Source organism: Pelobates fuscus, chromosome 1 (genome assembly GCF_036172605.1).
Source record: "Pelobates fuscus isolate aPelFus1 chromosome 1, aPelFus1.pri, whole genome shotgun sequence".
Classification (NCBI taxonomy): Eukaryota; Metazoa; Chordata; class Amphibia; order Anura; family Pelobatidae; genus Pelobates; species Pelobates fuscus.
In genome coordinates this window covers 90,548,625-90,570,323 of record NC_086317.1, presented here as the reverse complement: position 1 = coordinate 90,570,323, position 21,699 = coordinate 90,548,625, and the positions used below count along the sequence as shown (strand labels likewise).

General features: G+C 42.3%; 1 protein-coding gene across 2 annotated transcripts in view; it reads left to right on the top strand.

Moving 5' to 3' along the window:
- The window catches only part of LOC134587923 (uncharacterized), a 35,278-nt gene extending 19,354 nt beyond the window's left edge, over positions 1–15,924 (top strand). Inside the window, exon 4 of one of the 2 annotated variants that reach the window (XM_063444237.1) lies at positions 15,238–15,924. In XM_063444237.1, coding sequence (XP_063300307.1) covers positions 15,238–15,536 — 299 coding nt within the window. In that variant the 3' untranslated portion in view covers positions 15,537–15,924. Of the gene's footprint in view, positions 1–7,922; positions 8,024–15,237 lie in introns of those variants that run through there. The other variant, XM_063444238.1, reaches the window with a different exon arrangement.
- Positions 15,925–21,699: the final 5,775 nt, after the last annotated feature.

The window sequence follows — 21,699 nt, the reverse complement described above, 5'->3', positions numbered from 1 at the left end:
AACCTTTAAATCCTGCAAGTTACGAGGTGAAGCCTCCATGGATCGGATATGTTGTTCCAGCACATCCCACGGATGCTCAATCGGATTGAGATCTGGGGAAATTGGAGGCCAAGACAACACTTTGATTTGTTTCTCAAACCATTCCTGAAATTTTCATGCTTCTGAAAGAGGCCACTGCCATGACGGGAATGTACATGGTCTGCGACAATCTCTAGGTAGGTGGTACATGTCAAAGTAACATTCACATGAATCCAGGACCCTAAGTCCCAGCAAAACATTGCCCAGAGCATAACACTGCCTCTGCCAGTCTGCCTTCTTCCTATAGTGCATCCTGCTGCCATCCGCCGGTCCAGTTGCTATATGGTCCAGTTCTGACGCTCCTGTTAAAGGCACTTTCAGCAGTTGACAGGGGTCATCATGGCTACTCTGACCAGTATGTAGCTACGCAGTCCTTACGCATCAAACTGTGATGCACTGTGTGTTCTGACAGCTTTCTGTTGTGACCAGTATTACATTTTTCAGCAATTTGAACCACAGTAGCTCTTCTATGTAACCGGACAAGACTGGCTAGTGTTTGCTCCCCACATGCATTATTGGCTCCAGTTCACTGGTTGTCCTTCCTTACACCACTTTTGGTAGGTACTAACCACTGCATACAAGGGACATCACACTAGAATTTACGTTTTAGAGATACTCTGACCCAGTTGTTTAGCCATCACTATTTGGTCCTTGTTAAAGTCACTCAGATATTTTCACTTGCCCATTTTTTCTATTTCCAACACATTCACTTGCTGCCTAATATATCCCACCCCTTGACAGGTGCCCTTGTAACCATATAATCAATGTTATTCACGTCACCTGTCACTGATTTTAATGGTGTGGCTGATCAGGGTATAAGGTACCATTTACAGCTGGGGTTTTCAAGGTTACTTTTAAAGGTTCAAAAGATCCACAGCTGTTGTAGAACCACAACTACAATGATACAAATTGACAAATAGTGTAAATTACCAATATTTATAGTCATTATTCTAATAAGTACTATTCTTGCTCCAGACTTATAAACCAGTAGAATCAAAACTGATTTAAAAGGAGATCGACCTTTATACCTCAAAGTATTCTGATCATTCTTGTAGTTCAGTAATAGCTCAACTACGAAATATATCGCCAGATGCACTCAACATATAAACGTACATTGGATGCATTTGTTTCCTTTCTCTGTCTTTTTGTAAATTTCTTTGGTGAGGACTAGCTGAGAAATATATAGGTGACAGTAACAGTTGGTGAACAATTACAGCCAAAGGTGAGCTAGAGAACAGCTAGAAATCTGCAATCAACCATTCTATCTACAACTGGGTCTATTGGGTATATGAAGAGGTCCTCTAGTGGTGACAATTATTATTATAATTATTATTATTGGTATTTATATAGCACCAGCTTATTCCGTAGCACTTTACAATAAAAGGTGAATTTACCAAATGAGACAATAACTAAATGTAACTGGAACAATAGGTAGTTGACAACCCTGCTCAAACGAGCTTACATTCTAGAGGAGGTGTGGTATAAAAACACAGTAGGAAGAGTTTTGAGGGAGACAACAAATAGACATGGTGGGAACGTAGCAGAACTGGAGCTGAGAGTGGAGTGTGCCCATTAAGAGAGAGCAAAAGGAAGGTTTGAGATATAGAATTTACTCTTGGAGGCCATAAGCAATCCTGAAAAGATGGGTTTTGAGGGACTTCTTAAAGGATTAAAGACTAGGGGAGAGTCTGACAGGGTAGGCAGGCTGTTCCACAGGCAAGGAGCAGCCCGTGAGAAGTCTTGCAGGTGTGAATTTGCAGTAAGGGTGCGAGCAGCAGACAGGAGAAGGTAGAGCGGAGAGACCGAGAGGGGGCATACCTATGAATCAGTGAAGAAATGTAAGAGGGGCTAGAGTTGGTTAGAGCTTTATAGGTAACGGTTAGTATTTTAAAGGGACACTATAGTCACCTGAAAAACTTCAGCTTAATGAGGTTGCTCAGGTGAGAACTATAGCTCCGTGCAGCTTTTCTCATGTAAACACTGTATTTTCTGAGACAATACAGTGTTTACATTGAAAGCTAGGAACACCTCCAGTTGCAGTCACTCAGAGTGAACCAGAGGGACTTCGGAGCTGATGGAGGCATAATATGCCTCCATCCACTCAGATCTGCTGTCAGCAGAGCACAGGGCAGGACTGTGCACAGCATCCTGTGATTCAGTATCTCCTCCCTCTGCATGCAGACACTGAACTTTTCTCATAGAGATTAATTGATCCAATTCATCTCTATGAGGAGATGCTGATTGGCCAGGGCTGTGTTTGAATCATGCTGGCTCTGCCCTTGATCTGCCTCTTTGTTTGTCTCAACCAATCCTATGGGGAAGCATTGTGATTGGATCAGGCTACCACTTCTGATTATGTCAGCAGACTGCTTGTTTTTTTGAGTCTAACAGCATGCAGATTTACAGCTTCAAGCTTGAATACAGTAAGATTTTTACTATATTTATGAGGGGCCCAGGGGGGCTAGATGGTGGTGTTAACACTATAGGGTCAGGAATACATGTTTGTGTTCCTGACCCTATAGTGATCCTTTAAATTGACACCTGTAGGGTACAGGAAGCGAGTGTAAGGGTCAACAGAGGTGTGAGGTGTGAGAGGAGCGACAGGAGAGAAAGATCAGCCTGGCAACAGCATTCATCACAGATTGTAGGGGGGGCGGTACGGCTTCTGGGGAGACCAATTAGGAGAGAATTACAGTAATCGATGCAAGAGATTACTAGAGCGTGAACAAACTCTAGTTCTTATTGAATTGTAATTGAGATTACAATTTACAGGGAGTTGAATGTAATTTTAGTAGATTTCTTCAGTAATACTGTATTGAGTGGCTGTGATAGGTACTATTAACCTAATCTCTCTTTTAAAATGTGTCTTAATGCTAGTGATTTGTAAGTAATAATAGAACTTTTATAATGATGACAAAAATAACAATACAAATTTTTTAAAATAAACTATTGAAATGTGGCCTAATCATTTTACAACTAGCATGATGTTTCACCAGTCTTAATGTTACCAGATCATCTATAGGTGACAATCAGCCATTTAGGGTTATTCATTAAATATTAATTAACATTGCGCAAGTTAAAATTCCACATATTTCTAACGATTGTATTAACTGATAATTTTACTAGCAAAGTGTATAGATTGTATTTTTTATTTTTTGTAATCTTTATTTTTGCAATGCAGATCGTATGGTAAAGTAACATTTTAGGCTTATGCAAAAGCCATATGATAGTACATATGTCAATTATATATTACAGAAAGGAAAAGAAAGAAGAGAGTTATTTTGTTGAGGTTTTTCTTCCTGTTGTTGTGGTTGACATGGTCGCTCTCTGCCAGAGTTTCCTTTTTTATAGTCAAAGGAGAACAATAACAGAAAACAAACAAATAACCTTGGGGAGTGTTGCTTTCAACATGTTGTGTTGGAGTGGGGTTGCGTTTGTTGCAGTGTTATTCAAGGGCTTTGTTAGCGTGTTTTTATCGTAGGGTGTGACATGTGCCTGGGGTGTGAACAGCATCTGAGTGTGTTGAGTTGGTAGATCAATGAAAGAGTTATTATATAGTCAGCGTTACATGTCAGAATGAAATGTTGTATTGGAAGTCATACAAATTTAGCCGCTTTACTACATTTAACAGATTTGCTTTAGGTATGTTTATCTAATAATCGTGTGCTCTTTATGTCTACCTTGTTTTGATTGTTCTGCGACCCCTGAATCTATATAGGTTTGCCTTTCACCCCTCCCTCCCCTCAGATTTTCCCAAAGTCAATAACTATTTACAATTACCGATCCACTGGACATCCCTGCCCCCCAGGAGCCGTGTATAGATTTATGGATAAGTGGCACTGGTCAACACGCCCAATGGATCCCTTCCCGCCACAACCTCGGTCGAGAACCATGCCGTGTACTCCAAAGTTGCTCTAATTCTAGATTGGAAGGCGGTGTCTAGCGTAGAAATGTACCATTTCCATGTGAGAAAAAAAAATTTCACCAGAAGTTACTTGTTGGTTAGGGTATGAAGCCATTCCATTTTAATAAGGAACTTAAGTTTGGTTAAGAATAAAGTGAGTGTTGGACTGCCCGGCTGGTTCCAAACCTGAAGAATGGTTTTGCGGCCCACCACTGCTATGATCATAGAGAAGTGTCTATTAGGTATGGGCGTCATATTGTTGTTCGTTAAGTATTGTGTAACCTGTCTCCAGAAAGTCTGGATCATGGGACACTCCCACAGACAGTGATACATATCTGCTTTGTTGTGGGTGCATTTAAAGCAGGTAGAGGAGTCCTTCCTTGCCATGAGATGCAGTCGATGTGGTGTGAAGTATGCGTAGTGTGTGGTTTTCAGGAACCTCGATACGAAACCATAGGGAGTAGTTGACTTTGAGTGTAGTGTGAGTTGAGGATGTTCTTAGTTGTGATATCGGGGAAATGAGTCTTCCATTTCCCCAGACCCGTTTTTAGTGTGTATCGTAGAAAGTCATAGAGGGTAGAGATGGAGTAAAATGCTGGGATTGTGGTACATAAAAGACGATCCAGACAGTTACTCCAGTCGGAGGGCGTGAGGCGTTTACTGACTTTGTAAAAATAATGTCGTACTTGAAAGTATGCGTACCAGGGTATAGGAAGATCTGGGAAGCGCCCCCTCAGGCATCCCATGTTGAGAAATTTGTTTGTGTCAAAATCTACAAAGGAACTCAGAGACCCGAGACCCCGCCTTGACCACATTGTGAATGGGTATGTGCTGGATCCATCCTGGAACTCGGGGTTCCGGAGCAGGAGTAGGTGTATGGAGCATAGCGGACTTGCCCCCATGCTGGCCCGAGCCATCTTCCAGGCCTTAATCGTGACAGCCAAGAGAGGGTTTGAGAGAATGTCATCCGAAAGTAGGTTGTGTGGTGTGTGTAGGAGCACTGGCAGGGAATACGGCTGCGCCAGAAAGGATTCCAGGGCTAGGTCTGAGTATCTTGACTGCGATTGGATCCAATCGAGCGCATGCCGGAGTTGAGACGCCATACTGTATTCACTGGCGTTTGGAAGATTAAGTCCTCCATTGCATTTGGTTTGGTGAAGTTTAGTTAGGCTCAGCCTGGCCCTCGACCCCTGCCAGAGGAAGTGCCTCAATTTTTGGTTTAGAAGGCATTCATCTTTTTTTGAGAGTAAGACTGGGAGTACTTGAAGTGGGTATAGTAGCTTTGGGAAACTAACTAGTTTATAAAGATTGGCCCGTCCTATGTATGAGAGTGGCAATTTGTGCCAGTGTTCCAATTCATTAAAGATGGAGGAGAGAACAGGAGGAGTGTTCAGTTTGTACAGTTGACCAATGTTTCTTGGGATCTTGATCCCTAGATATTGTAAGGCAGAGGTTTGCCATTTTAGTGGGACATCCCTTGGCAGTATAGGATGCGGTCCCCTCCCCAGATGTAGTGCACTGGATTTCGACCAGTTAACTTTGAGTCCTGCTAGGGCCCTGCGGACACCAGTGGCCATTTGTCTTCCCACCACGAACCCCAGTTGGTGACCCATGAGCAGGGCCGCCACCAGAAATTTTGGGTCCCCTGACAAAGCACAAAGTCTGGGCCCCCCACGCCCCCACCCACCCCCCGCCCGGCCGGCCTCCCCCCGCAATGAATGCAGTGTGTGTTTGTGTAATGAATGCAGTGTGTGTGTTTAGTGTAATGAATGCAGTGTGTGTGTCAGTGCAATGAATGCAGTGTGTGTGTCAGTGCAATGAATGCAGAGTGTGTGTTAGTGTAATGAATGCAGAGTGTGTGTCAGTGTAGTGGATGCAGTGTGTGTGTCAGTGTAGTGGATGCAGTGTGTGTGTCAGTGTAATGAATGCAGAGTGTGTGTCAGTGTAATGAATGCAGAGTGTGTGTCAGTGTAATGAATGCAGAGTGTGTGTCAGTGTAATGAATGCAGAGTGTGTGTCAGTGCAATGAATGCAGAGTGTGTGTCAGTGCAATGAATGCAGAGTGTGTGTCAGTAAAATGAATGCAGGGTGTGTGTCAGTGTAGTGGATGCAGAGTGTGTGTTAGTGTAATGAATGTAGAGTGTGTGTCAGTGTAGTGGATGCAGTGTGTGTGTCAGTGTAGTGGATGCAGTGTGTGTGTCAGTGTAATGAATGCAGAGTGTGTGTTAGTGTAATGAATGCAGAGTGTGTGTCAGTGTAATGAATGCAGAGTGTGTCAGTGTAATGAATGCAGAGTGTGTCAGTGTAATGAATGCAGAGTGTGTGTCAGTGCAATGAATGCAGAGTGTGTGTCAGTGCAATGAATGCAGAGTGTGTGTCAGTGTAGTGGATGCAGAGTGTGTGTCAGTGTAGTGGATGCACTGTGTGTGTGTCAGTGTAGTGGATGCACTGTGTGTGTGTCAGTGTAGTGAATGCAGTGTGTGTGTCAGTGTAGTGAATGCAGTGTGTGTGTGTTTAATGAATGCAGCGTGTGTGTTAGTGTAATGAATGCAGAGTGTGTGTTAGTGTTGTGGATGCAGAGTGTGTGTTAGTGTTGTGGATGCAGTGTGTGTGTTAGTGTAATGAATGCAGAGTGTGTGTTAGTGTTGTGGATGCAGAGTGTGTGTTAGTGTAGTGGATGCAGTGTGTGTGTTAGTGTAGTGGATGCAGTGTGTGTGTGTTAGTGTTGTGGATGCAGAGTGTGTGTCAGTGTAGTCAATGCAGAGTGTGTGTTAGTGTTGTGGATGCAGTGTGTGTGTTACTGTTGTGGATGCAGTGTGTGTGTCAGTGTAGTGAATGCAGGGTGTGTGTTAGTGTTGTGGATGCAGTGTGTGTTAGTGTTGTGGATGCAGTGTGTGTGTCAGTGTAGTGAATGCAGAGTGTGTGTCAGTGTAGTGAATGCAGAGTGTGTGTTAGTGTAATGAATGCAGAGTGTGTGTTAGTGTAATGAATGCAGAGTGTGTGTTAGTGTTGTGGATACAGTGTGTGTGTTAGTGTTGTGGATGCAGTGTGTGTGTCAGTGTAGTGGATGCAGTGTGTGTGTGTTTAGTAGTGAATGCATGTAAATGTAATAAAAGTTATTCCCCCCTCCCTGTTTCTTACCTGGTTCAGGGAGGGGGGAAGATTCTTTGATCCCTGGTGGTCCGGTCCGGTGCCATTGTGGGGCCCCCCCCCGGCTCCCTATGCTTGCAGAGGGGGCCCAGCGGACTGCAGCTGTACTATACAGCATTTCCCTCTCTCTCACTCCCGCAAGATATGGTGTGCGCACCGCGCGGAGCGTTGCCATGGCAACGCTCTAACGGCCGCACATCTCGCGAAATGCTGTATAGTACAGCTGCAGTCCGCTGGGCCCCCTCTGCAAGTATAGGGAGCCGGGGGGGGGCCCGCGGCTGCACCTATATATAGCAATCATCGCTATATATAGGTGCAGAAAGTAATTGTAGGGCCCTGGACTGCCAAAGCAGTCCGGGCCCCCCAGGACCGCCGGGCCCGTGACAACCGTCATGGTTGTCACCCCCTGATGGCGGCCCTGCCCGTGAGGGCCCCGGATAGAAATGATTGAACTCTTGAGGCTATGATCTTAGTGAGGATTTAAGGTCCAAATTTATAGATTGTATTTTATATGTACCTAAAAGTGTTATTTACTCTTTGATACTTTATCATACACTCAGCCATTTATTATCTTTTCTGCTCTCGTGAAACATACATCCCATCTTTACTGCACAGAAAAATGGAAACACTGTATCTTTACAGTGAATTTCCTGAATCCCTTGGCCCATTAAAGAGAAATATTCCAGCACTGCTAGTAATTTCAAATATAGCAAACTTTATTGATCCATTCATCTTTGTAGGGACACAAAGGCAGTGGGATTACAGGTGCTTAATGTGTTTGTGCCTCTAGATGGCGCTTCATCATGGGCCTATATTAGCGGTTCCTAAACTGTGTGCCGCTGCGTCCTGGGGCACCGCAACGTGCACACAGGAAACATTACTACTGAACAGGGGCCTGGGTTGGGGGTCGCGGTCCGACCGGGCCCTTTTAATGTCGGCCGGCTGGGAGGAAGAGACAGCCTGTCACTTCCTCCCAACATCTTGCAGGAGACAGCGCGGAAGGAGGCAACCGCAGCGTGAGGAGTCTCACAGTAGCAGGACTCCAAGCCACCCTCCTGGCACATAAGGTAAGCTGAAGGGAACAGGAGGGTGATTGGAGATATTTTTTAAAAATCACCTGTACATGTGTGTGAGTGTGTGTATGTGTATGAGTTTGAGTGTGTATGAGTGGGAGGATGAGTGTGTGTATGTGTATAAGTTTGACTGTGTGAGTATGAGTGTGCGTATATGTATGAGTGAGTGTGAGTGTATGTGTGAGTATGAGTGTATGTATGCGTATGAGTTTGACTGTGTGAGTATGAGAGTGAGTGTATGAGTGTGTGTATGTGTGTGAGTGAGTGAGTGAGTAAGAGTGTGTGTCAGGGTGTGTATTTGTGTGTGTGTGTGTGTGTGTGTATATATATATATATTGTGGTTCTGTGTCTTTGTACACATTTGTTTATGTGCATATGTATGTCAGTGTGCGTATCTGTGCCATGGTGTGGGCATGTATCAATGTTTGTGTGTGTCAGGGTGCATGTGTGTATATGTTGGTGTGTGTGTATCTATATGTGTGTATGTGTCGGTGTCCATATGAATTTGTGTGTAGTGTTGGTGTATTTATATGCATCTGTGTGTTAATGTACATTAACACACAGATGCATATAAATACACCTTAATATACATGAATATCTATGTAAGTATGATAAATACACTGTTAATGTACATGAATATCTATGTATGTATGTATGTATGTATGTATGTATGTGGTAGTGTATGTGCATACATTCAAGCAGTCAAACACCAGCACAACATACAAGCACACTCCTGCAATCTAACATAAATATTACATACAAACACACCCCTGCATTCAAACTAAAAAAAAAATACAAACACACCCCTTCACTCAAACACAAACACTTCACACAAATGTACATCCGCATTAAAAAGTGAACATTACATTGAGACACACCCCTGCCATCAAACACAAACATTACATACAAACACACCCCTGTATTAAACCACAATAACTATATACAAGCACCTCTTCAAACTCCAACATTGTACATTACACTATAGCGCCAGTAAATGCCGCAGCGCTGTACAGATATACAACCTAGAAATTTTGACTTGGGGTGCCTTGGAAAAATACTGAAATATTAAGGGCGCCTTGAACCTAAAAAGTTTGGGAACCACTGGCCTATATTATAAGCTTTTGGGCTTGCTGGTGTGTTTCTGTCTTTTTCCTACAAGGGTACACACAATTTAGTAAACTTGGTGTGCCCATGAAACTGAATCCATTTATCTTGTGATATACATGCCCAGTCACTGTATATATCTCCTTAACACTGCCTACTTTTAATTTGCCATAAAAGTAAATCCAAAATTCCAAGACAATATGTAAGACAAGCTGGAAGGGGTTTATACACTAAGAGGTGATCTGTAGTCAAAGGAAAACTAAGTTTCCAAATTTAGTTCAGTACGATTTTCAACTCGACCATGATTCACTGTTTAGCGAATAAAGCCTATTGAGTGCATAATAATTTAAATGAACACATTTCTACAAATTGCACAAAATGGTACATGAAATAGAGAGAAAATAATGACATGGTACAGTATAAGCAATGTAAATAGTTGGATCACGTTTAAAACATGCAAAATAAACAGTAAAAATGACTAAATATTAAAATAAACCTTTTGGCCTCTTCTACATATTGCTTCCAAATAGAACACACTTCACTTCTTCCACATGATCTCTCTCTCTCGGAGTGAAAGTCAAACAGACTGTGTTCTTTGTAATTGTCTGTGAATTGTCTCTGTTAACTCTTTCAGCCATCACCTCCAAACTTCCCCTGTTACCTCTTGTCTAAAATCCCCATGGTATCCTTTAGAGTGTAAGCTCACGGGCCACCTAGCTAAGCACTTTGTATAAAAGAGCTTCAATGGCTAGATATCAGCTTACGGGCAGGGCTCTCTCTACCTCTTGTATTTGTCTGTGTATATTGTACGTTTCTCCACTAATTGTACAGCGCTGCGGAATCTGTTAGCGCTTTATAAATAGCAGTAATGATAATAATAATAAGTTATCAGTCGACAGGGTACAATAACAGGAATACAGACTTCTCCAGGGTGAAGAGCAGCCATACTTCACTTGTTATATCACTACTGCCAATAGAGGGCGCTAGATGCACATTAACTATTGTTTCATAAACAAGCTATAGTCCGTTACAAATACATCAATAATAGCCAAACCAGATGAGGAGGGGAAAATAAGCCAGCACAGTTAAAATAAAATATATAGGTACCCTTAAACTAATGCTCGGTACCCTTAAACTAATACTAAGTATCTATATACATATTTATTTGCTGGAGGTATGTATGATGCAGCTCTGCAAGATGGTGGATGGGGCTTAACAACTAAATGTTGTTTCCCAGACAAACTATGGGGCTGCATGCAAGTTATTGGAATGTCTTAACATAAGGAAAGGGTTCTATTGTAGCTACAAGTGTGAACTTGTTTACTGCAACTTTTAGCAATAAATATGTATCATTTGTGTGTGTTTTATGTTACCTAATAGAATAGATAGCCATTGAACAACTGCACGAAAGGCACAGATTGTATAGGAAATATCAATGCAAGAATTACCATCACTTATCGCACCCCTGGTGAACCTAGCCTATACAGTGAAGACTTTTCTTCCTGGCTACCCCACTTCCTTTCCTCTAACATTCCTTCTCCTATCATTGGGGGCATTAATATCCCAATCAACAACCCTAACAGCTCTGATGCCTCTCGGCAGCTCTCTGTAGCCTCCTTCTTCAGCCTCATGCAATGGTCTACCTCAGCAACATATACAGCGGCAAACACACTTGATCTCATCTTCACCAATCTCTGTACTGCCTCTAATTTCTCCATTCCCATTCCATCCTGTTCCATTTCCTCTAACTGACCACTATCTGCTGACCGTTGATATCAGCATTACCAAATCATCCCACCCTAAGTACATCAATCTCATAGAGACATCCACTGTCTTGTCCTACAGAAAATTTCCACAAACCTGCAAACTCTTCTTTTGCCCATCTCAAACATCACCTGCCGTTGTTCTGCAATCTCCCTCTACACTCCACCCTCTCCTCTGAACTAGATATCATGGCACCTCCTATATTTACGCATTATAAGCAACCCCAGTTACAATTTTGCACACTAAGCTGACCTGTTACCTCCAAAAATACTCAAGAAGTGCTGGAAGCTGCTGGAGGAAGAATCATTCTGCGTCTGACTTCCTCCACTATAAATTCGTGCTATGCTCGAACAGTTTTACTCTTTCCTCCACAAAAGAAAACTACTGCAATGCCCTGATAACCACTCTCTTCTGAGAACCCAAACGCCCTTTTCACACTTTTAACTCTCTACTTTGCCCTGTTGCTGCTCCTTTTCCTACTTGACTGTTACAAACTTCACAACTCACTTCACTGAGAAGATTTCCTTGATCGGGGAAGAGATCTGTAATCTGTCTCTTACCCCTACCAATACTACCCCCAACCCTGCTCTCTGCTCTGTTCTATGCTCACTCGCAGAGGTTTCTGCTCTGCTTTGGTCCTCCAGCCCCACCACTTGTTTTCTCAAATGTATTCCCTCACATCTCATTCTCGCTCCTTCTACTTATCTTGCTCTGTCCTTCACTAAATATTTAATCTCTTCCTCTCCTCTGGCATATTTCCTTCACCCTTCAAGCACGCATCCATGTCAAATCTTGACCCTAAATCCACATCCAACTACCGCTCTGCCTTGCTACTACTGTTTGCCTCCAAGATCCTTGAAAGAGTTGTGTACGCTAGATTGACCAACTTCCTTGAATCCAAAGTATCCAATGATTTATTTGCTGATAAATCCAGTGGTCGCTACTCTCTCCTAATTCTCCTTGACCATTCTGCTGTTTTAGACACTGTTGATTACCAACAACTCCTAACTTCTCATTCTCTCTAATCTCGGTCTATGAGACTCTGCTCTTTTCTGGTACTCCTACCTCTCACAGCGCTCTTTCACTGTTTTGGTGTTTCCTTCTCTGGTTCTTTGTCTTCTCTGCATTTCCTCTCTGTTGGTGTTACCCAAGGCTCTAATCTTGGTCCCCTACTGTTCTTGATCTATACTGCCTCACTTGGTAAACACATCAGTTTTTATACACAATAGTGTTAGGAGTACAACGTTGTATTCCTAACACTATAGAATCCCTTTAAACTTTACCTGTCCAAAACAGAGCTTCTTGTCTTTCCTCCTTCCAGTGTTGCTACTTCCGTGTCTGTCTCCCTCCAAATCAATGGCCCTATCACCAGCTCTAACTCACAGGCTTCATGCCTTAGTGTTCTCTTTGAATCTAATATCTCCTTTACCCCTCAAATCCAGTCATTCGCCAAATCCTTCCGCTTCCATTTTAGAAACAAATTTCTCATCTGCGCCTATAGAAGGCTGGATGCAGCTAATGTGATGGTCCACTGTCTTCTCTCGCATTGACTATTGCAATCTGCTTCTCAGTGGTTTTACAAAATGCTAGCTTGCCTCATTACTGTCTTTAATAAATACAGCAACGAGGCTCATCTTAATGTCTGCCCGCACCTCCCATGCCTCCCCCCTCTGCCAGTCCTTACACTGGTTTCCCAGTAAGAGTTAGGGCTCAATTTAACATTTTGTATTTGTTTGCAAATCTCTACATATTGCTGCCCCTATCTATCCTCACTAATGCACAAGTATGTTCTGTCCAGGCACCTACAATATGCCAAAGATCTGCATATTTTCTCTGTTCGTACTCGCATCTCTGAAGCCTACCTTCCTATGGAACTCCCCTGCTCTGTTAGACTCTTGCCCTTAGTCAGTTCCTTCAAAAGATCATTAAAACTCAATACTTTAGGAAAGCATATCAATTAAACTGTTAATAGTTTTCTCTCCTGAAACTGTCATTTGAAAAACTAACCCTTTATTGTAAACTATTCTGGTAACCTACTTTTTCCCATACACGAATTACCTCTTGTGCCACTTTACCCCAACTACCTCTAGAATGTAAGCTCATTTGAGCAGGAACCTCTGTTCCTGTGCGTCCAACTCGTCTTTCTGCATATAATGGTCTGTTAACCACCTATTGTACAGAGCTGTGAAATTTGTTGGCACTTTATAAATAATAATAATAATCCTGAAAGGCTCAGATCCCACATACACCAAATGTATATGTCTGCACAGTATTAAACGAGATCAATATCTGTGTAATAGATGGCACTTCATTTCATTAATTGTACTTAGAATCATATGTATGAAATACATTCAAACAGATTGTATTGGATTACAAAAAAGAAATTCATACAGAAGGTCCAAAATAGGCATATGCATGGGCAACAAATTTGGTTCGGTTTGGTACTTCGGCAATTCGGACTTCAGCAATTCGTAAGTATCCCTCTCTTGCCACCACAACCACTTACACATCTGTAGGGCTCCCTTACCCTACCCCTAGGGTAGGGGTAGGGTTAGGGTTAGGGGTAGGGTTAGGTGCCCAGACTGCCACCACAACCACTTACACATCTAATAGTGCTCCCAGTACCAGTAATTAACTTATTGATTTAGATTCCTGTCATCATTCAAGTAAGTTTCCCGCCCTCTCTTGTTTTGCCAATTTTCGAGAATATGAAGCACTTTGGCAATTCGGTTCGGCACTTCCGAAATTCGACACCTGCAGTTCGGTCATTCGGGACTTCGGCAATTCGGAAGCATCCCAATTGCCGAAATTCGTCCGAAGTTACATTCGGAACGAAACGAATTGCAAATGTTTTGTCCAAAAATGTATGTCAGAAAAAAAGACTTTGGTATAAGGAAAGAGGGGACTTTTATAAACTAATTGTTTACTCCTGAAAAGTTACCCACACTGCACAGTTTGTAATATCACACCATGCAATAAAACCATGGCCTGTTTGACACTATGCAACGCAGGGTCTATCGTCAAAGTTTCCAGGCAACAGTTGCTGTGTTCATCTGCTACCATTATACTCACGGCTTCCATTACCTCCATTCTGGTACTGATATGCTAGACAAGGGACTTGGAAGAGAAAGAGACACTGTGTCGCAGGGACCAGTCTACCACCATGTCAGAAGGGGAAAAGGACTGAATTAATGGGAGCAGCAGCATATGGAGGATGTTACCTGGGACTGTAAGTCTTATTACTCTCACGAAGATTGGGACAAGTAATTCCCAATGCAGCCATAACAAGCAATCAAATGTCTGTTGTCTCTGTGAGTCTGTGTATATGTGCTTGTGTAGCCCTAACTCTGAAGTTCGAAAAAAACGTTGCATAGCAAAAAGATGAATAAATAAAAAGATACATTGAAGTATGTATAAGGGGGTAATAATACCATCTTAGGGTTCTTGACACGTGTCTCTACATGTACCAATATATATCTCAGCCACAAGGAACACTTATAGGACTTTGCCCTCTTTTATTACAGGTCTACTGCTTTGTCGGTTCCGGCACACCACAACGACTGGTGTCATTTGAATATGTTTATTGGTTATAATAGGCTAAGTTACCTTATCATCACAGCTTTATTACCTCAAATACAAATAAACAAAGTTCTTCACATTTTATCATGGTACGAATGATTTTAATACTTTCAAAAAGCTAAATTAGGAACCTTGTTTAACCTCTAGTTTGCTCCTTTTTTACATGCCCTGAGAATTTACTTGTTAAATTGTGAGTGCCATTTGACATTGCTAAGGTTGGGACTATCACCTTGTTAAATATAAATTTATTGAGAAAAATCATGTTTTCTTCTGTAATATCGGGACTAAAAACATTTTAAACGTTCGTTAGAAATTGGAGCTGGACTTTGCCATGCCAGCAAATGAATAAAAGCTACCGTATATACTATGAATATAATTATATCTTATAGGGTTATTAACAACCCTGAATTTTTGAAAATTATATCTGAATTGAAAAACTATTGCAAAATTAGCTGATCTGGAATAATTTCCCAATTCAGTCATAGTCACTACTTGACTATTTTTTATTTCACAAAGTTTCAGGGTTTAGTGAATAAACCTGTTAGTGAACAAAATATTGATAATGTGTTTTCCTCTTCTTCTCAGAGTCTTCTCGTTTCTCTCTGGATTGCCTGTCCTACTTCAGGGGTCAAACACTCTTCCATGTTGGTGAGCTACTTGGAGAAACCATGTCATCCAATCCTTGGGGTCAATCGACCTCACGTGATTTCCAGCTGGCATTAGCTGAGGATTTCTGTTGTGTCAAGAGACTAAAGCTGCCCAGTTGGCCTGGCCAGGTTGACTCGTTCAGCATGTGGAGGAGAAAAAGTTCCCAGCTGGTGCTGTGTGATGGTGCTCACTTCCAATATGTGGAGACACAAGTGGAAACAAATAACCAGCTGTAACCACAACACATCAACCATTCTTCCATTTACAGACAATGATTGTGTTGTATACAACCGTAAAAACTGGAAAGCAAGTTGATAGTCTTCAACTATGAACTTCAATCATGAATGTTGCCTACAAGCCATTAAATCTCACGCAGATCTTCCAGTGAAGGCGTTTACACTATTCTATCCAGTGATTGATATCCATATTGTGTTGTTAAATATGGTGGTTCAGCTATACTGCATGCAATGCATGGAAACATTGTCATTGGTTTATTTAAGACCTCTTTCAGTTTTCAAAATTAATATTTATTTGAAGAATGTTGGATGAAGTTTATTTGCAAATGTTCTGTTATATGGTTGTCTTCCTTGGATTGCTTGTGATTTGTCTGAATTTCTAATACATTTCTATGGACATTTTGTACAAAAAAATTTAAATGTATACCTGTGTGTCAGGATTTCTGTAGATGCCCAACACGCAGAACTTAAGTAGATATAAAGCAAATACCTAAAACGTATTACCGGACCTTAGAATGGCCGGATTTAACGTAAAAAGGCAAAAGACACAAGATAGGGAAAAGCCAAGACAAAGGTATAATGCAAACGATAAACAAGCCAAAGGTCAAGAAATGGAGAATTCAGAATAGTCAGGAGCCAAGCCAAAAGTCAAGGAATACAGAGATCGGATAGTCAATAAGGGAAGCCAAGGTCAGATACACAAGAAATCAATACAAGAAACGTGCTCTCGGATAACCAACTGGAAACCACGACAGGGCACAGAGAAATGGACAAACTAGGTTTAAATAGCTAAAGATGTTTCCTGATAGGCTGTAGGGAATCAAGTTTATCAAGTTTATGTGTGTAACACACCCATATTAAATTAATTGATCTGGTCCTTTAAGGGTTAAACAGGAAACCCTTTCTTTTTCACAGCAGCAGCGGGCATCGCCCTTAATGATACAGAGCCGGCTGCTGAGAGAGGAGAGGTCACCTCTGGTGAGTGTTTGGCAGTATTCCCCTTAGTTTGTGGGAATACCGCTGTAGCGATACGCCCTCTGACAGCATTGACTGTTCTACCATTGTCAAAAAAATATATGTATGTTTCAGTGGCTGTTTGAAGATATAGGTTGATTTATTTTTGCTCCTCTTGTCCCCTACCCAACTCCATATTTATTGTCCAGGGCGCTTATTTGGAGTTTGGTGGATTGAAATCCAGACTCTGGCTCCACTGTCTATCGGGCAAAGAGGATTGGAACACCAAACCCAAGCTCTAATTACACTTTACGAACATAAAACTAAAGCTAAATTACATTAGAAAATTAAATGAAAAAAAAAAAAACCACTTTCTAAAAATGTCTAATATAGAATTTATTTTCTCCTTTGAGTGGTGTATTCCTCATTCTCAAGTTCTGTAGCAGAGGCACAGGAGTCCTCTTCTGGACTGAGGTCTCTGATGTCCCACCTGGAATCTCCCACCTTAGATGTCATGGCGCCGAGTGCTCTTTATCACAACTGGGACTATTACTGCCTTCATTTCCCATGTCCTTTCCAGCTCCTTTTATTTGTCCGCCTTTTCATGTTCCTTCTTCTTGACGTCGTAGTCACTGGGTATTGTCACATTCACCACGACTGCAGTCTTGCGTTCCTTGTCTACCACTATATCTGTTTAGTTGGCCAGCACATTCCTGTCCGACTGGATCTCGAAGTCTTACATGACCTTAGCCCTGTCATTTTCAACTATGAAATATTAAACTGGGGTGTGTTAGAGAGGTGATCCTGTCAGAAAGGGTTTAAATCAGAAGTTAAAGGGGAACAGTTTTTTCTCTGTCTATTACACCAGTGAATAAACCTTGAAAGACACTTATGACTTGTGTTAACATTTTTTCCATGAGATGCTCCTTTTTTGGTAAAAAAAATATATATACGGTTTAGCAAATTACATCACAATCCAGTTCAATGTGTGCAAACCAGGACAAACATTGCGCATGAGGATATATAGACACATTGTTTAATTTCTCCTCTGCTCTTTGTGCTTTCTCTGTGCTGACTGCCAGGTGCAATGGACAGAACTTATAACAATGATCGACAGGGAGCTAAGACATGGAATAATGAGATGTGGATTTCTTAATTTCTACTCAAATATCCTCAGATATACTTATTTGTTAAACATAGGAATAAGTAAACATAATAGGAAACATGCAGAGGAGTGACAGTTCTCCTTTAATGCCTAAGATGGATTTGGGAAAATATAACACATTTAACGTATATTTCTACATCCATGGTAACGTCAAATAATTTCAACCAGAATAAGAGAAGGGGCCCAAGAAAACACCATATATAAATGCTTATACTTATGATTAGTGACTGAAGTCACACCAGATATGGTTTTAGTGAAGGGCACTATGTGATTATTTTTTTTTCATGTGTTTTATATGTTATCCATTAAATTAATCATCATTGCCTACGTTTGCATTTATAAATTGTTAAACTACAAAATGACGTTGTCTATCCTGTACCACTTTCCACAATTCCTTTTCTGCCATGGGGCAATCACTGCTATGTCATAGGGTTGACATGACTAATCTTACTTTTCTGTCTCATAAAATAAATGGCAACATTCCAGGACTGGATATGGCAATGCATGCTTGGAGCAATACGATAAGTCAGATAAACCAAGAGAAAAGGCTTTCATGTGAACATTAATGTGATCTCTAAGCAACTACCGTCAGGGCATAGTGTAAAATGTCTTTAGTTAAAACACAGCAATGTCTACAGACTAATGTACAGACAACCACAAGATTTATGCCTTCTCAGAAAAGTCTTTGACTCATCTTGTGCAAGAGAACAGTCATCTAATTGGATTGGAATCTATCTCTCTTACATATACATTTCCCCTGGTCATATATTAAGGATCACTGTGGTGTTAGGAATACAAAGCTGTATCCCTACCACTATTGTGTCCCTCTGCCCCCATGCCACCCCTCCCCCCCAGGGCAATGAAACTTCTTCCACTTACCGTATTCTAGCGTTGAGGTCTCTTGGTGCTGGCTCGGTCTCAGATATTATCACGTTATCGCGAGGGGGAATCGAGTGCACATGCATGGCGCGTACCACACTCTCATTAGGCCTTCCCAATAGGAAAGCAAAGAATCAATGCTTTCCTATGGAAATTTTTAAAACACTGGAAGTCCTCATGCAAAGCGTGAGGACGTCCAGTGTTGTTCCATGGAGTTAAATTCCATGAAACAGCAGGAAGCACCTCTAGTGGCTGTCTAGAAGACAACTACTAGAGACAGTCTTAACCCTGCAATGTAAGCATTGCAGTTTCTCTAAAACTGCAATGTTTTACATTACAGAGTTAAGGGGACCTGGGCACTGCACCCAGACAACATCAATGAGATGATGTGGTCTTGTTGCCTATAGTGTCCCTTTAATTGTGTCACTGTGAGGATTAACATTGCCTTCCTTAATATCCATAAGTTTTCAAGCAGTGACCCTTCCCAATGCTGGCCGAGCCTTCCTTCAAAAAAAGTTCAGACCCAGAAAATTTTGAACCCTAATGGAGACCTTGGAGCCACTAGCACCATAACATCATATTTTTTTTTTTTTTTCTAAACTTTATTTTTGTATGAAAGATCATTTTGAAAAAATTACAATACCATACGTGTCAGAGTAGTGGCATTTGACATACAGGATGAGTTAGTCTCAATGATAACAACAACATGTCGTTTTACATTCGGTATGACAATTTGTTACTAGTTGGAACGGTGATCTTTCAGTTTCGTTATTATATAACTCGGAGAAAAAATACCAGCGGTGAGCATTTCAACAAACTTTCTATAATGAACAGCCTGTGGTGGCATATGGTCATGTAGAGTATGTGGGATGGGACTTTTTTGCTAAGCTCGTTAATGTGATCCCCGTCTAGTGTCGGAGGTCTGTTGTGTGATCCCTTGTGGTGAGTTCTGCGTTCGTGTCCCTTCCCGTGTACGGAAAGAAGAAAGAGTATAGAACAGTGGTGAGAAGAGGATAGTAAGAGGGGGGGGGGGAGTATTTAAGAGGAAGATGAAGGGATAGAGGGAGGTATAGAAGGGGGGGGGGGGTGCGCCGGTGTGGTACAGAGTGCGGCTATGCCTCGAGTCCTTTTCCTGTTTCTCAGTGGGGTGGTCTGGGGTGGGTCAGGCGTACTCGCTATTTACCCAAGGTTCCCACATCCTTTCAAATTTGGACGTGGTACCCCGAACTCTAGCTGTGAGGTTGTCCATCAGGTAGACTTCTTTAATATTGGATATGACCCGTTTAATTGGCGGCATATCTATCTTAAGCCACGATTGAGCTAAGGCTCTCCTAGCTGCTAACGTCAGTTTTTGTATTAACCTCAGTTCCCTATTTGTCCAGTTGTCTATTTGTCTGTTTAATAAGTATGTCCAAGGGTTGAGCTCCGGGGCTCTCTGAAATATTTTCTCAATAATGTTGTATATTTGCTTCCAAAAAATTTGTACCTTAGGGCATTCCCACCACATGTGGAGGTAGGTGCCCCTGTGGCCACACCCCCTCCAACAGTCATCAGATGGAGTTTGTTTCATGTGGAATAGTTTGACCGGGGTGGTGTACCATCTAAGCATTGTTTTGAGGGATTGTTCTTGAAGAGTTACGCTGATGGATACTGAGTTGTTGGCCTCCCATATGTCCCTCCATTCCACCCCCTCCAGTACTTCTCCTAATTCCCTTTCCCATGTGTCTGTGTATGTCAATGTGCCCCATTCCTCAGTTTCGGAGCTAATGTGCCCATATAACGTGGATATTAGGCTCTGTGGAGTTGCTTCGCGAAGGCACATCCTCTCAAAAAAGGTCAGAGGACCCTTGCCCGCTTTTTGTATTTGGGGGTGCTGTATGTAGTCCCGTAGTTGTAGGTAGCGGAAAAAATCCGCTGGTGTAAGGTGTGCTTTCTGTTTGAGGTGTTCGAATGATATGACCTTGTTATTTTGAAACATATGACATATTCTTTGTAGTCTCACGTTTTCGAGATTTGCGAACTCTCTGGGTGCCATACCAGGGGGGAAGGCCCTATTTCTCAACAGGGGTGTTAATGGGGATGGTGATGATGCCAATTTGTATTTGTGTGCCGATAGGTCCCAGATTCGTAGGGAGTTCAGTATTGCGGGGTAGTCGGTTCTCAGGATGGGTCTTTCATCCCTAGATACCCACATGTGATATTGGGGCAGGTCGGGGCCAGTAAAGAGGGACTCCAGATCTACCCATCTCCTCATGTCTAGGGGCGCGTGCCACATAGCCACCTGTGCGAGCTGTGCCGCCAAATAATAAAAATATAAATGTGGCAATCCTAACCCCCCCCTCTGTTTCTGCCTGTATAATATATTTCGGGATATTCTATGGCGTCGGTTTTGCCACACGAATTCCCCTATGGCCTTTTGCAGTGGGGCTAAATCTGATTTAAGGAGTTTAACAGGTAGTGCTTGGAAAAGGAACAGGATACGGGGTAGTATGTTCATTTTGATAGCATGAATACGGCCTATCCAGGATATGGGTTTATCTATCCATTTCTCCATATCCCGCCTCAGGGTGTGCATGAGTGGTGTGTAATTTTGTTGGAATAATTTGGTCGGGTCTCGGGTTAGGTGAATCCCCAGATACTTTATTTGGTCTCTTTCTATGGGGATATTAAAGGTTGCTCCTAGTGCCGCCGTGTCCTCCGCTGACAGGCCCATCGGCATGGCGCTGGATTTCCCTAGGTTGGCCTTGAATCCCGAGAATGCTCCGAATTTAGTTAGGACCTCTTGCAGGGCTCGCATGGAGTCAAGTGGGTTTGTAAGTGTCAGCAGGACGTCGTCGGCGTATGCGGATACAAGAAATTCCTGTCCCCCCACTGCGATTCCTTGTATATGAGGATGTTGCCGTAGGGCTTGTAGGAGTGGTTCAAGCGTGATCACGAACAACAGCGGGGAGAGAGGGCAGCCCTGTCGAGTGCCGTTCCCCAATTTGAATGGTTTGTATCCGGCGCCGGTAATTTTCACCTGTGCGTATACTTGGTTATACATTGCTCTGATGGTAGATATGAATCTGTCCGGAAATCCGAGGAACGTCAGTAGTTTAAATAGATATGGCCATTCTACCCTATCGAACGCTTTTTCAGCGTCAATCGAGACCACGACAGTGGGAG